Raw genomic sequence first — 16,393 nt, 5'->3', positions numbered from 1 at the left:
AAGCTATTTTAAAGCAACCTCTAAAAACAGCTATTTTTCCTTTTCCTTTTGTTGTTTTTTTTAAAATAAAATTTAAGACGTAACCCCATGAGGCTCCTTAGCTCTAATGACACTACTGAAATGGTGAAGCTTTTAGAGAGATGCGCTCGAAATGTCACTCGTTGCTTGCATTTGTCACACTTTCCAGAAATAATACATAACACAATAGGTGATGTGAATAACATTGATTATCTTGTTACAATGGCACCTGTCAAGAAGAGGGATATATTAAGCCGCAAGTGAACAGTCAGTTCTCGAAGTCGATGTTTTGGAAGCAAGACAAAACGTAAGTGTAATTGCAAGTATACGGATCTGAGCCACTTTGACAAGGGGAGATAGGGGTTTGACAACTGTGATGGCTAGATGACTGGGTCTGAGCATGTCTAAAACAGCAGGTCTTGTGGGATGTTCCCACTTACCCGGGGAAGAGATGACACCAGGATGCAGTACGGGATGAAGGCAAGCCGGTGAAGGCAGCGTGATGCTCTGGGCAATGTTCTGTTATGAAACCTATTATGAATCCAAGCATTCATCTTGGATGTTACTTTGACACCTACCTAAACATTTTTGCGGAGCAAGTACACCCTTTCATGGTAACCTAATGGCAGTGACCTCTGCACACTGCCAAACTCTGCAAACATGGTTCAGGAATGGTCTGAGGAGCATGACATACAGAATTCAAGTAACCAAGTCAAGTTTTTAATAATGAATTGTTTACATTCTACTTAATTTCCCAGGAGCAAATTTTTTACATTTTAGTCAGTTATGCATAGTGGATCTACAGTGAAACACTGGTAGGTAGAGTTACAAAAGCTAACGCACACAAACCCACATATTTCATAGTATTGTTCCGAAGATGCCCTTTTTCCTCCCTTGTTGTCTTTTTTTTTTTTTTTTTTTGAGGCGGCTGTTGGGTCTGAATTAGCACTCTCATTTCCTAACAGAGCAGATCGTTCCGCTCCACTGTGTGCAAATGAATTGAATCCAGAGAGTAATTGTGCTGTGAAACTTCAGTGGCTCTCCAGGGCAGCGTCAGGCGCAAGTACTGATAGTGACACGCTATTATAGCCTTATTATACTGAAGACACTACAACTCTCTCTCTCTCTCTCTCTCTCTCTCTCTCTCTCTCTCTCTCTCTTGTTTTCTTTCACTCTTCTTCCTTCTGTTTCATCGTGCTTATTCCTCTGCTTCTCTCTGTCTCACTGTTATTTTTGCGTCTCTCTTTCTTTTTTTCCCTTTCTTTTATTTTCTTGCACCTCTCTCCTTCTTTCTTGCTTTCTTTTACACCCCTCCACCTCTCTCCATCTGTTGCAGACTATAATGCGGATGAAAGCTACCAGCCGAGAGATTACCTGGCTGCCACTATGCACTTCATGCCGGGTCACTTCGCGTGTGACGTAGTCTGGAACACCATCATCCAAATCCACCCGAGACTAAAGATGGGGCCCAACATGGGAGTGGCACGAGGTGAGACACACACACACACACACACACACACACATTCAAAACCCCAGTAATTCAGATCATGTTCTATATAAACCCTATGGGGACCGACTGTCTCAACCTCACATTATTACTATCGTGGTGTTTTTATTTCCCCCTTTATTTATTTCAATTCAGCTGAATTAAATCAAATCTAAACCAACCCAGAATTCACCACCATTCACACCTTTTTCATTTATTTACATTCATTATATTACTTTGTTTTTCCTGAAATATTCTGTCGAACAATGGCAGCAGTATTTGTATATGTGAGTATGTGCTAGTGAGTGACTGGAAGTCTTTTTTTAATTGGCTCAATATTGGTTTTTGATGTTTGTTGGTGTTTAAGCATGTGTTGGAGAATGGTGGTGTGTGTGTGTGAGAGAGTGTTTAATGTTAATGTTGGAGTGTGATCATTTTTGATGGTGAATATTGGTGTTTGGTGGTGCATGTTGGTGACTGTACGTTGTAGTGAATGTGGGTATATGATAATGGTTAATACTAAATGCTGGTGATCAATGGTGAATGTTAGTGTTAATGATTTGTAAGTGCAGGTGTTTGATAGTCTGTGGTGGTTTTGGTGGTAAGTGCAGGTGTTTGATAGTCTGTGGTGGTTTTGGTGGTAAGTGCAGGTGTTTGATAGTCTGTGGTGGTTTTGGTGGTAAGTGCAGGTGTTTGATAGTCTGTGGTGGTTTTGGTGGTAAGTGCAGGTGTTTGATAGTCTGTGGTGGTTTTGGTGGTAAGTGCAGGTGTTTGATAGTCTGTGGTGGTTTTGGTGGTAAGTGCTGGTGTTTGATAGTCTGTGGTGGTTTTGGTGGTAAGTGCAGGTGTTTGATAGTCTGTGGTGGTTTTGGTGGTAAGTGCTGGTGTTTGATAGTCTGTGGTGGTTTTGGTGGTAAATGCTGGTGTTTGATAGTCTGTGGTGGTTTTGGTGGTAAATGCTGGTGTTTGATAGTCTGTGGTGGTTTTGGTGGTAAGTGCAGGTGTTTGATAGTCTGTGGTGGTTTTGGTGGTAAGTGCAGGTGTTTGATAGTCTGTGGTGGTTTTGGTGGTTAATGCTGGTGTTTGATAGTCTGTGGTGGTTTTGGTGGTAAATGCTGGTGTTTGATAGTCTGTGGTGGTTTTGGTGGTAAATGCTGGTGTTTGATAGTCTGTGGTGGTTTTGGTGGTAAATGCTGGTGTTTGATAGTCTGTGGTGGTTTTGGTGGTAAATGCTGGTGTTTGATAGTCTGGTGGTTTTTGGTGGTTAATGCTGGTGTTTGATAGTCTGTGGTGGTTTTGGTGGTAAATGCTGGTGTTTGATAGTCTGTGGTGGTTTTTGGTGGTTAATGCTGGTGTTTGATAGTCTGTGGTGGTTTTGGTGGTAAATGCTGGTGTTTGATAGTCTGTGGTGGTTTTGGTGGTAAGTGCAGGTGTTTGATAGTCTGTGGTGGTTTTGGTGGTAAATGCTGGTGTTTGATAGTCTGTGGTGGTTTTGGTGGTAAATGCTGGTGTTTGATAGTCTGTGGTGGTTTTGGTGGTTCATGCAATTTTGAGGTTTTTGATGTGAAATGAATTTTTTTTAGTTGTGATGCATCATATGGAGTAATTCAGTTTGAGTCTACAGAATGTGTTAAGAATGGTTAGCAGTTAAAATCCACAGGCACCCATCTCATCCAAATTGTCCCATTTAAATAAATTAGCAATACAGAGTGCTAAATAGAGTTCTAAATAAGACATTATTCTACACAAAAGAAAGCAGAAAATGTTGTACACATTGCAAATAACACGATGCAGATTATTTATTTGCTTTGTTTGTGTACAACAGTTGAATTTGGCGTTATTGTTAAAAATTTTGTGATATCGTTAAGTGCTAATTGAGGCTCTCAAACCCTTCCTGCTTTGTTCTGTATCAGCAATCCAGGCTCTGCGTTCAGTGTTGAGTGCCTTCTGTGTGGTCAACCGCAAGAACATGTTTGTGTATCAAGAACGCACCACCAAATCTGTCTTCTACCTCAGGTCAGTGTGGTGGTCTTAATAACGTCCATTAAGTCCGGCTTCTACCCTCTCACCACTCCTCATCACTCATCACTTATTCATGCTGGCTCCTGATCTTTCTGATGTGCGATTTTCTTTGAATGTCTTATTGTCTCTCTCAACCGGTTTGAATCCAATCCTCTCTCATCAGACTTTCAGAAACTTCTCAGACAGGCCCTTACAGTGATCTGGATATGAATCTCCATGTTTCACGCTCCTTGGGTTTGGCTCGCAGTCAGGAGCCTCTGGGATCTGAAGATCTTACGGTACTGTCCACACACACTGTTCAAGCATCCCAATGATGTAATGGGTTTCCTATTCTAAGTTAAATGTATAACCAAGAATAAGATTCTGTTTATTTATTAATCATGAATTATTTATTTCATGTTGATATTGGCAAGCAATTTGATAAGTCTGCCATAACCAAAATTTCTGCAGAGTGGAGTAGGATTTAATATTGCTTTTGTAAGTAAAATAATTCTTGAAAGAAATCGGGCAGCTTTGTTGCTCACCATCTGTTTGTATTTTGTACTCCAAGTTTCACTCCACTCCAATGAATTTCCAATCCAATCACTCCAGCGATGCAGTTCCATTTAAAAATCTAAAAGATTTGGACTAATCTAATATGTAAATGCAATAACTAACGTTTTTTACACTCAGAAATTCTAAACATGTCAAAAGCTCAATTAGATGAGAGCTGAGTGCTATGTGTGAGCAGGTGTTTGGAGAAGGAGAAACTTTCAGAAGTCTTCTCCAGAAGAATTGAAGTTTTCTTTATTTTTTTTTCCACAGCTAAATAAATTCTTGGTGGTTGAGATGGTAAGAGATGAGTGAATGGATGGAAAAAATGCAATATATACGTATGGCAGTGTGGTAGCTAAGATGCAGGGCTGAGTTCAGATCCCCAGATGCCTCTGTTTAGCCCCAGAACAATGTGTGTAATCCCTAAGCTGCTCAATTGTAAGTCATCAGCCATATGTAAAATGAAAAAGAACAGAAAATGGATATATTCCTTTATACACATCTTCTCTGAGTATAAAAGCCGCAAACAAGTCACGCACTGCATCTAGTTCTGTTTAAGATGTATATATTTTTTAATTTTAATTACAGGGCTTACTTCTATTTTCATGCCTTTGCATGATCGACTAACTCCCACATCCTTCTGACGTAAAGACAGTTTGCCAGCATGATGACTATTTCAGTCTTTTCGGTGTTTTATGTTAATGGGGAAGCTGGGCATTTTTATTTCTTTTTCTTGGCAGCAGTTGCAGGTATCCTTGTCTTATCCATTACACTGAACATGCTTTCATATGTGGTGTGTTTAGCCTTCCTTAATATACACACATTAAGCATCAGGAAACTGCAGCCTTACAGAAGTCATTACGGCTCTGGTTGCAAGCAGAGTCACTGCTGGGTGATTTATTTACACTGCGGTGTATAAAACAGGAACACATCCTTCAGTTTAGTAGCTTGATGAGTCGCTCAGAGTCGGAGAGTCCTCCTTAAGGAGGAATGAACCGCAGAGCAAGCTATGAGGAGCTGGCACTACATAAACTGAAAAATTGACTACAAGGTTGTGTGTGGGTGTGTGCAAGAGAGAGAGAGAGAGAGAGAGAGAGAGAGAGAATTGAATTCATGTGTGTATATCGTGTATGAGTGTGTTAGATATATGTCTTGTTTCCAGGGCTCTCGGTCATCTCTGGAGGGCTCAAGGCCAGTTGGACAGGTGGACAAACACATTCTGCTGTTAGTGCACGGAGTCGGACGTGCAGGTGAGAGAGAGAGAGAGAGAGAGAGCCTGTGTGTGTGTATGTGTGTGTCTAATCTTCGTGGTAAGACATATTCTCACACTATAACCAATGTACCAGTGTCTAAGCATACTATTAAGCTAAAACCTTATCAGACAGAAGTTAGCATGGGAGTTGATAAATCTATGAAAACAGATTTAAAAAAAATAAAATAAAATTCAGTATGGGTGTAGTGCTCAGTCCCTTTCACCCCCCCCCTTTTTTTTGTAAAGTGGTAGAGATGTGAAGGAAGTGTCACTATGTGTTGCATTATGCAGTGATAATGCGTGTGAATGCGCAGTACCACACACATCCTGCTAGGGAACGCTGTCGCTCTTTATACAGCAGTCAAAGGCATGATGTCACCACTTTGTCTCTTTCTCTACTCACTATTTCTCCTCTCATCTATCCCATCACTTATTATTATTATTATTATTAGTAGTAGTAGTAGTAGTATAATAATAATAATTATTATTATTATTATAATTATAATAATAATGATAATAATTATTATTATCTCTCACTTTAATATGATCCCAGACTTGATTGGTATATTATTTGCCAAGTTTTAGGAATGCAGTGTGAAACTAATGTCAATTATAATAATAATAATAATAATAATAATAATAATAATAATAATAATAATAGCGAAAATAGCTCTAATAACTACTTAAGGTAGTGAGAGTCATGATTATGGTAATACCAAGAGAACAATTACTGTACAGGGCAGTGGTAGCTCCACAAGCTGCCACCGTTGGGCCCTTGAGCAAGACCTTTAACCCATCCTGCGCCAGGGGCATTACATCATGGCACTCTGACCCCAACCCCCAAGGATGGGATATGCGAAGAATTTCACTGTGCAGTAATGTGACTTATCTTAACTTAACAAATAGCAGTGAGGGTAATATCAGGAAAATACCCCACCTGCTACCCTCCTAACTATAGGAATGTGTTGTAGAAGTTGCACCATCTCTCAGCAGGTGACTCTAAGTTTCTTAGTGTTTTGACTATCAAAACCTGGGGTACTAATGGTGCAGATATTAGAAACTGTCAGTAGTCAATATCACACATGATCTGCCTGATTAAAGACTTCATGTCTGAAACATTTCTGCGTCTGGCCTCGGTATGGTTCTCTGAGTGCTAGAATTACTTCTTGACACATGGCCAGCACCTTCTTTTTATACAGTACCATTTCGTGTTTTTCTCCAACATTGACATTTGCATTGGCGTTAGTGTTTTAATCCCTTAACCCCAAGCAACTTGCTTGTGGGATCAGATTTGCGTTCTTAACTCATAATTACACATTTTCCTATCACTAACTCTTGTTACAGACTGCTTTAACATCATAAATGAGTAACAGCTTTGGGAGTTTAATGGGGTTAAATCGCTCGCCTCAAAAAGTCTCAACATGTTTCAGGATGAAAAGATATTTGTACAGCAGATATCATCAGAAAGCAACTTCACATAAATCTGGATGTAGATTTCGCACTGGGCCCATTTGCTGTGGTCCGAATCGGAGTGTGATTGTTCCCAGTGCTACCAGTGCAGCGTTGGTCTAGTTTCAGATTCTATCAAACCCTGGTGCATGTGCATTCGTCTTATATCATCAGTTCAACTCAATTTATTTGTATAGCACTTTTAACAATGGACTTTGTCTCAAAGCAGCTTTACAGAAGTACAGAAACATGGAAAAATTGTAAAAATACTCATCACAATGCATGCGACTCACTATATAGTTTTTTGTTTTTTATTATTATTATTATTATTATTATTATTTTGATGCTATTATGTACAGCAGGACACTTTACTTCTTCTTCTGTATCCCATAACATTTACCTGCCACTCATGATACACAGAAATGAATATTGTCAGACTAAACTGCCAGTGTGAAACCCACTTCAAACTCTAATGAGCAACCCAGAGGTGATGGTGGTAAAGAAAACTCCCTGAGATAATATGAGGAAGAAACCTTCCTCATCTGGGTGTGATTATAAAAACCTATACTGTCAAACAGTTATTGAAACAATGTACTATGTATAGCATTATAATTATGATTCCAGCTTCAGTTCTTAGGGAAAAAAAATGTACAGTATCCAGATGAGATTATTCAGTACAGCAAGAGAGACCTCATCAGGGTATACATGTATTGACTTATGCCATGTCTTTAACCCTTATGGAAGTTTCCTTGCTACCTTCAAAACTACACGAATATTCTCCCCATATACGTTCAGTCCATGTTTGAATGTGACACAGGAGTTAGTGGTTAAGCTAATGTGCGGCTAATTACAAATCATGTAGTAGGAGTTTAAAAGGAAGGTGATGATTTATTTATGTGCTCTTGGGCCTAAGACTTGAGTGCACCTGCAAGCTGGCTCACAAGTGATCTAACAGGACCAGACAGCAGGCACGAACAAATTATTCTCTCCTTAAGCTAAAATTTAGCCTGTGCATATATCATGGATCCAATAAAAACCTTTTGTACTTTCATAAATATTGCTGCTGTCATTATGTAACAAAAGTGCACCCGAATGAGGATGAGTTCCTTTTTGAGTCCTCCTCATATCATCTCAGGGAGATTTTCCTGGTCACTATTGCCTCAGACTTTCCCGTTAGGGATAAATTTATAATTATAATTATAATAATTTATTTTATATATAAATGATTAAATATTAATTTCATTTTATATCAATTTATAGTTTATACTTAATTTTTATTTTATTTTTTATTCTATAGTTTTATATTTCTGTAAAGCTGCTTTCAGACAATATCCATTATTAAAAATTAATTTCATTTTATATCAATTTATAGTTTATACTTAATTTTTATTTTATTTTTTATTCTATAGTTTTATATTTCTGTAAAACTGCTTTGAGACAATATCCATTGTTAAAAATTAATTTCATTTTATATCAATTTATAATTTATACTTAATTTTTATTTTTTTTTATTCTATAGTTTTATATGTCTGTAAAGCTGCTTTGAGACAATATCCATTGTTAAAAGGCGCTATACAAATAAAATGTAATTAATTTGACGTGTGTGTGTATGTTATACACTCTAATGTGTATTAGAATTTCAGTGATTATCAGCAGTACAGCCATGATTGTTCTGAAAAGCTGAATCTCTGTCTTTAAGATGATCTTTTGCCTGTCTGTGCTCTTTCTGGCAGGTCCGGAGATCACAGACGAGTTGGTAAAGGTTCTTAGAAAGCGACTGGATGAGGCCACACTTGACATCATCACTGTGATGCTGGTCAGAAACTGCAAACTGACCCCTGCAGATGTAGAGGTACTCACAACTTCTTCCATCATCTATCAGTAGTTTTTCAAAATCTTCTTTGTCTCTAAAGATAGTGCTGCATGCGGAATTATGTTCCTGTCGAGAGTAATAATAAATAAATGCAACAATGAGATTATTCGTTTGTGAATAATTTACAGGCCAACACGAGGGTTTTGACGGAAACATCTCTGTATTTTGAGGAGAATTAATAATGCAGAGGAGTGAATGAGATGGGGAAACAACAAAAAAAAAAAGATATATAGGCTGTGGCTAGAAATTATGCTCATAAAATTGGAGGCTGTTTTGTTTAAGTCTAAAAAAAATAAATAAATAAATAAGGCAGGAACTGTCAGCTGATTGTATGAAAGTTTTATTGCTGCCAGTTGCTGTACTACTAAGTCGCCAGTATATATGTTCCTACTACTGGTTACCATATTAATGTTTATCAGAGGCTTTTGACAAATCTGTTTTCTTGCTGCTAAAATGAAACATTCTGGATGTTTCACCAGTGTATCTATCAGTGGTGGGCCAGCAAGACCTTCTCACAGCAGTGATCTGAATCACTGACTTGCATTTTAATATATTTAATATATTTTTCCATGAATGTGTATTAAATTATTCCCAGTAGTCTATTCTCTACATTTCATAGCTTTTCTCTTGGTTGCGCTGCTTCCAGTAGTGAATATTTATGATAAGAGTGTTTATCCAATCATATTTCAGCCAGTGGCTGACATCATGTGTTGCCAAAGTGAAAGAAATCTGCCTTAAGGCCTTCAGAATCAACAGTGCAGGCGCCCGGAGCTTAAAATAAGTGGCAATGAAATTGTTACATTAACCAATCAGATTTGGAGTTGGCGTCACTGGGGCCGTCTAGCAGGCATACGATTACGTCAGCAGTGTCCTGTCTTTTGATTGGATAATTGGAGTAGTCAGAGGCTGCGAACCACACAAACTAAATAAAATATATATATTAACTCACAATGGCTGACGGGAGAAGAAATCGATTTGGACGCAGAAATCCTTACAAATGCATTTTCAAGGCGGACTGTAATAAAATGGACTATTCCTTGTGAGGTGTGAAATACTGTAGCCTAATTTCTTTTTTACTTTGCTATTTAACGGTTGATTAGTATCTGTTGCCGTGGCGTCATAATGATGGTATAGAGGTGGATTAATTCAGGAAGGACACCAGTGAAGGCCTAGGTGTGAAATGCACGGCCCGCCACTGGTATATATGCATCATATCATTTGAGATGAAGGAGAAGCAGTGTGTACTATTTGCTATTTACGTGCGTTCTACTGTCTTCGCTCTCATTATTTGCGGCACCAAGTCACTCAGTATTTGCATAAACTTTTCACACCTTTGTCACGTCCCTGGACACGCCCACATCTGTCATTAATGTCACCAGCTCTCCATTGAAAATGAACGATCTCCAGTCACTTTGTTGCTGTGCGTCGCTGAATGTGTCAGTGTAGCATTATAATTCACAAGATCTCATCTAAAATATCTGTGTTTCATAAGTGTAAATATGCCTGTTAATTGCTCCAGGTAGCTGTATCTGCATTCAGAGTTGAACTGGGAGTGGGTGTGGCCTAGACTGCATTGTTTTTGTTGTTTATACTGTGTATGTGCTGGAAAAACCACAAATTCCTTATTTTACATTTACATTTCTGGCATTTGGCGGACACTCCTATCCAGAGCTCTTATCCAGAGTCTCTATCAATGAATACATTAACACTGGTTCAATAGGTCACAGGATATCAGCCTAAAAACTGTGTTTTTTAAACAACATACAACAATACATAAACACAAACATGGAAAATAATAATTGGTCTAAACAAGACCAACACACCTTCCTAGCATAAGGAAATGAATGATGACAAATGTTTGTGAAAATATAAATAAATAAATAAATAAATAAATAAATAAAAAAACATGGAATGAATGTACAAGCTGATATTATGTACAATGTATGTGAATGTACAAGCATTTTTTGGTCTAGGAATATGTTAAAAGTATGATTTCGAGCTACTGGACAAACCACAGTTGATAAACAAACAAAAAATAATAATTAGCACAACTTGTGTGGCTCTTAGACACATTTGTATCTGTGTTTCTATTAGTTCTGAACACATGATCATTTTGAATAATAGATCTGGTTTCATTGCTGACACACACACACACACACACACACACTGCAGCAATGCACATTAACAGTGTTGTGTTATTTATTTGAGTGTAGTCTTATCTGAGGTTTTTGTCTGGGATTCAGACCTTTTCAAGTTTAGTGACTGAAGGTTATGCACAGTACAAAAGTTTAGTGTACTTCAGTATCTATAACATGCATATAGTGAGATAACAGGATCTCTTTTTTCACATTTTTGAAAATGTTTTATCTTATTGCAGTTTCTCTCTCTCTTTCTCTCTCTCTCTCCAGTTTATTCAGCCTCCTGGTTCTGCTCCTACTGAGGTGATGGAGTTCAGCCTGCCTCAGTACAGTGTCCCATGGATCCGAGCCTTGGCCCTTTATCTCCGCCAGAATCTGCTCATCTTCCTGCACATCCCCAAATACACAGACAGTAACATGGAGCACCACTTCAAGGTAACTTTTAAACTCTGCGTGCCCTTCCCTGCTTCAGCTTTGACACCACTGACATGCTGGTTTTTATGAACTCTGGACTCACTGCTTGTTCACAAATGCATCACCGTTCCACAGTGAATTTCAAAGAATAAACAGAATTTTTAAAATGTTGCGTGGTTTAATAGGTTTAGGTCAGGGTGCGTTAATGAAGGGCTGTGCTTTTCAAATCCTAGCTATTCAGCATCCAAAAAATTTGAGAAGTGCTGGAGAAGTTTCGACCTGAAAACTGGCAACTTGCTATTTTTTTCCTCAATGCACAGTCCTTCAGTGTGTTCTGCAATCAATCCACCCACCCCTCTCTCTCTCTCTCTCTCTCTCTCTCAGCACTACTTCCATGTGAGCACTGATCTGCCTGATTCAGATATCTACCTCTACAACAAGCCTGGAGGCCAAGGAACAGGTGGCAAAGGTACATTCTCTCAGCTCCACCACACACTCTTACTTTCTGCTTCGATCTCTTTCTATTTGTCTTCCTTTTCTCAGTATTTGTATTTTATTTTTCAGAATACTTTACTGACATGAAAAAGGACTGTAATTTTTAATTGCAAAAACATATTTACATACACTTACTGTCCACTTTAATAGGAACACCTGCACATTAATGCAGTTAGCCAATCATGTTCCCGCAGCAAAATGCCCAAAATCATGCATGTAGACTTGAGGAACTACAGATAATGCATCAAACATACTGTAGGAATGGGGGAAAAAAAGATCTGTGGGATTTTAAATGGAGTATGTTTGAGGAAATTGTTAAAATGTTTTATTAACAATAGCAATTGATTGAGTGATGCTGATCAGTAAGCCTTGCCCTCCTTACTTCCTTTGCTTTATCAGCAATAATTCTTATAGAAACCTGAAACTGTAATTACTTGTACATGAATGTATGAATACTAAGTGACAGACTTTCTCCTCTTCTGATATAAAGTAAGCTGTCCTAATCTTGGGTAAATCTTATGTAATCGTAAGCTTTACCCAGAATGTCTAGGATAGTCATTTCATATTTTCCTGGCAAAGATTCCTGGCCTGGATTTTTAACCTCAGGCTCATTATTCAGTTATTTTATCTAAAAACATATTATTCAGTATCTCCAGCAAAACCCTTATTAATGCTGCACAGTTACAAGAGTCAGGAAAGGATGCTTTAGACCTGTTTTTGTGTTATAGGAGTGTATGTGTGTGTATATATATATATATATATATATATATATATATATATATATATATATATATATATAGATAGATAGATAGATGTCTGTTGGCACAAAATTATTCTCAGCTCACATCAGCGCTTCATGTCAGGCAGACCAGAGCACAGCTAAACACCGGAAACATTTTAAATCTGTGCAATGTCATCAACTCTTCCTTGGTGTTCTGACACGACTGCCATTTTGATAGACTGCAACCAGTTACAGCGTGCAAATCGTTCAAGAGTGTTTTAAATCCATATCCAGGAGTACAACATCAAAACGTATAGCAGTTCCTACACTGAGACAATACAGGGAGAAGTACAAAAGGAGGGCATGCTGTATGGAAACCGAGCAGCAGATCTGTTTTGTGCACCGTTTGGTTATAATTGGCTGGAGAGTAGAAGACTTTTTACAGTGAAAGCCATGGAGAAAGTGAACAGGCGAGTCCTATGCTGAATAAATGATCTATTTAGAGAGACAAGTATAGGAAAAGTGCGAACTAAAGAGGAAATCCAGCGACGACTCTCCTTTCCTTGACTATTCTATTCCCCCTAGCAGCAAACCACCCTGTATTTTCTTTTAATTGGACATGGAGGGCACCGATAACGAATGAACACCTATGAGCAGTAAATCAACAGTCAAAGCAAGAGAACACACGCATTTATTCTCTAGTGCCGAGACTGAGGACAAAGGTGAATCTGTTGCAAAGAAAAGGGAAACGAGTCACTGCACAGTTTCATAGGCCTTCTGTTCATTTGGCATGCTTTCTCTAATCAGTGAGTTGCCAGCTGAAGAGCAGTGTGATGCTCATTGATGCTCACAGTTTAGTGTTTGGGTGCAGCTCCACCCCCGGCACATGCACTTGGTAAGCTTTAAATATATTTATGTTATCAGTTCCATAGAAATAGACAAGACTTTGGTTACTGTTCCATGCTTTGAATGCTGACCCTAACCCTATGTCCATGGGGCTGATCTCATTACACTATGTAACGCGATTTTTGTTCCTGGGTAGTGAATGGCATTTTCCAATTACTCTTCATGGAAAATGATACAAAAAAATAGCCATTAAGCCCCTGGAAGTTTGGGTTTGGGCTTTTAAGAGAACGAAAACCTGAAAATTAGCCCAGTTACAGAAATTAATAGAACATTCTGGAATATTCTATCCAGAAAATTCCAAATAATCTAAATAAGTTCTAGAATATTCCAGAAAAAGAGACCTTGATTTTCTCCAAATTCCTTGTATTTTTTTTTCCAAGAATTTCTGGATGATTCTAGAAAAACGTGTGGCTATCAGAAACATTCCAGAGAGATCTACCTCATTTTTAAAGGTAGTTATAGTACATTTTCAAAATTTCACTGCAATTCAAAATTAGTATAATTTAGCTCTTTTTCACGTTTAGAGAAATATGAGAATTTGAGAATCCCATTGCCCAGGGTTCAAACCCAAACTTTCATGGCTAAGATGGGTTTTTTCTCTTTATTTCGGTTACAAAGAATGGGGAAATAACACTTATTTCCCAGGAACAAGAAAAAAGTAAAAGTTTGTTACGTAGCATTATTCATGTTCCCTATATTCTTAATTCTACATAAACAAGGCAAGGGTCAGTTTTACCACCTGCTTTTTCTATTATTGGAGAAATTCAGGTGAGTAGAAACTGAAAAGACAGCAATTATTTATAATTTATACTAAATTCCTCACACAGGTTTCTTGTTTTCAAAAGTATAGGAAGAGTTGCACTGCCTTGACTTGTCTGAAGGTTTATTATGGATTTACAGTGTACGAATATTCTACTTGCAAAATTGCTAACTGATCTATAATAACAGTATCACTGACAAGTTCTATCAAAAGCTGTAATTTGCAAAATACAAGAATTTGCTTGTATGTTTGCTCTGGCTTTTTGTATACATTTTAACCGTACAGGATTAGCTCCACCCCCAGGCACTAAAGCTTGGTCTGTTATACTTCTCTCTTAAAAGAGAACTCCTCAAATGAGGAATTTGATGCGTTGCTGTTTAAGAGAGTGAGGCATTTCGAATCTGAGGCTTCAGAGGACTGTAAAAATTACAAACTGCCCCTTTAAATTGAACATCGCTGCTCATTTGTTGTCATCAGCTGCGTCAGTGAATCTTTATGCTCAGGTCTGCAGGTTAACACACAGATGTTAAACACATTCTCTGCATCACTGATATATTTATAAAAATTCCTTTAACTCTGATATTTTTGTGTTAATCTTTGGCGATGCCCAGCTCTTGCTGTTACTGATGCTTTTATACCTTGTATAAACGTCTAAGTGCTCTGTAATGGCTGTGAAGAGAAGACCCGAGTCCAGCTCATAACTGAGAAGTGACTCAGTAATTTAATATGATAATATGTCTGGCTAATAATAATATGTCTGGCTGGCGAGGGATAATTGGCAGGTAGAAACAGGGAGGCTTGGTGTATCCAGCCTAGAGCGGCTGTCTGCTAATTAAATGATGACTCTTTAAAATACTGGCCAAGCGAATCGTGAGTCGTTCAGGTACTGATTTTGTGCCTCGGGTCTTAAAATTAAGCAGGATTAATTTTAGCGGAACTGTGGGTTTGGATAATAAGGACAGTGTGAGGTTTTTGGCCTTGGTTCCAGGATGTGTGGGGTTTAATCTTGTTCAGCTGCAGTCACGGATTAACCAGCGTGGGCAGCGTTTTATACTCTATACGTGCAGCACAGGTGTGATATCTGATGCTGACAGGACTTTGAAGTCCAGCAGCATCCTTCACGTATTCCACTGCACTGTGTGTTCGCATTCTAAAGACTCCTAGACAGACAGAAATCCTCTTTGATGCTGCGCTCTGCTCTAGTTTTATCAGTGAGCCAGTCCCTCACTTTTTAACCTGTCGTCCTTTTACCTAGTTCTTATTTACTTTTCTGTTCATTTTCCACTTTACCTGGAGCTCATTTTATATATATATATATATATATATACACACCAAACTGATATCCCACTCACTAGCTAAGTCTGTTATCTACCTGGCAAGGCTGGAGATAATACTGCCTTCATGTGCCGTCAAATTTATTAAACATGCTAAATGTCACTCCAAGTAGTAATTATGGGGAGCTTCAATTCCAAGTTTGCCTGATTTACTGACCTTTACACTTTAATCATAACTGGGGAAATGACGGTTTCAGTGGTCAATAGTGAGGTTTAATTACTCTAAAATGCAATTTACTTTTAATAGTCACAGTTAGGCCGGAGACATTAAGGGTGCTTTGACGTATACAGCGTTTAATCCATCTGACTCCAGCGAAGTTTCCCCTTTGGTTCATTTGTAAAGCTGACAACACAACGGTCACTCAGACGCAGCCCGAAACAACCAGGCCAAGACCAGCTCAGCATGGTGGTGAAGGTTCCAATTGAACTCTTGTGTGCTTTGATTGCGGCCATTCAATCCTGAATTGACCCAAACACAAGAAACATGCTGTGTTTTGGGTTGCAGATGCTATTTCTTTCTGTAGATTTGAGATGCTAAAACTAGCCGTGTGGCACAAACCGAGCCAAAGGTCAGAGCTAAGTGCTGCAAAAATGCGATGTTTTCTGGGAGATTTGAACAGATTCAAATACACAACGAATAAGATGCACAAGTTGTTATTTCACATTCCTAATGATCTACTAAAATACTAAATAGATAATAAATAGCACTACTTACTTTAGGATTTTTGTGTGTACTTAGCAAAAGTTTGTTTACTTTTTTTTCCCTTCATATTTCTTTCATTCATCAATCAATCAAAAATGCAGCATTCGTGTGTTTTAGGCCCTACACACCCTTCACTCAACTATTTTATTTTATTTATTTATTTTTGCTGTTATTTGATTTGTTTAATAAAGTGCAGTGAGAACAAACTTAAAAGTATGAATTGTGCTGTTATTCAGACTCTGGATTAATAGGTGTGTGTTTTCCTGACATTTTATAGTGTTTTTGGGA

General features: G+C 38.2%; 1 protein-coding gene across 20 annotated transcripts in view; it reads left to right on the top strand.

The window, feature by feature from the left end:
* The window catches only part of szt2 (SZT2 subunit of KICSTOR complex), a 94,021-nt gene that overhangs the window by 28,241 nt on the left and 49,387 nt on the right, over positions 1 to 16,393 (top strand). For 15 of the 20 annotated variants that reach the window (XM_058402095.1, XM_058402093.1, XM_058402102.1 and 12 more), the window contains 8 exons: positions 1,355 to 1,507; positions 3,418 to 3,520; positions 3,690 to 3,804; positions 4,331 to 4,357; positions 5,223 to 5,310; positions 8,495 to 8,613; positions 11,043 to 11,207; positions 11,571 to 11,655. In XM_058402095.1, coding sequence (XP_058258078.1) covers positions 1,355 to 1,507; positions 3,418 to 3,520; positions 3,690 to 3,804; positions 4,331 to 4,357; positions 5,223 to 5,310; positions 8,495 to 8,613; positions 11,043 to 11,207; positions 11,571 to 11,655 — 855 coding nt within the window. The remainder of the gene's footprint in view (positions 1 to 1,354; positions 1,508 to 3,417; positions 3,521 to 3,689; positions 3,805 to 4,330; positions 4,358 to 5,222; positions 5,311 to 8,494; positions 8,614 to 11,042; positions 11,208 to 11,570; positions 11,656 to 16,393) is intronic. The other 5 variants (XM_058402099.1, XM_058402109.1, XM_058402108.1 and 2 more) reach the window with 1 other exon arrangement.

The sequence above is a fragment of the Hemibagrus wyckioides genome, linkage group LG11 (genome assembly GCF_019097595.1).
Source record: "Hemibagrus wyckioides isolate EC202008001 linkage group LG11, SWU_Hwy_1.0, whole genome shotgun sequence".
In the NCBI taxonomy this organism is placed as follows: Eukaryota; Metazoa; Chordata; class Actinopteri; order Siluriformes; family Bagridae; genus Hemibagrus; species Hemibagrus wyckioides.
The sequence above is the reverse complement of the archived record's forward strand: the minus strand, read 5'-3'. Positions and strand labels throughout refer to the sequence as shown.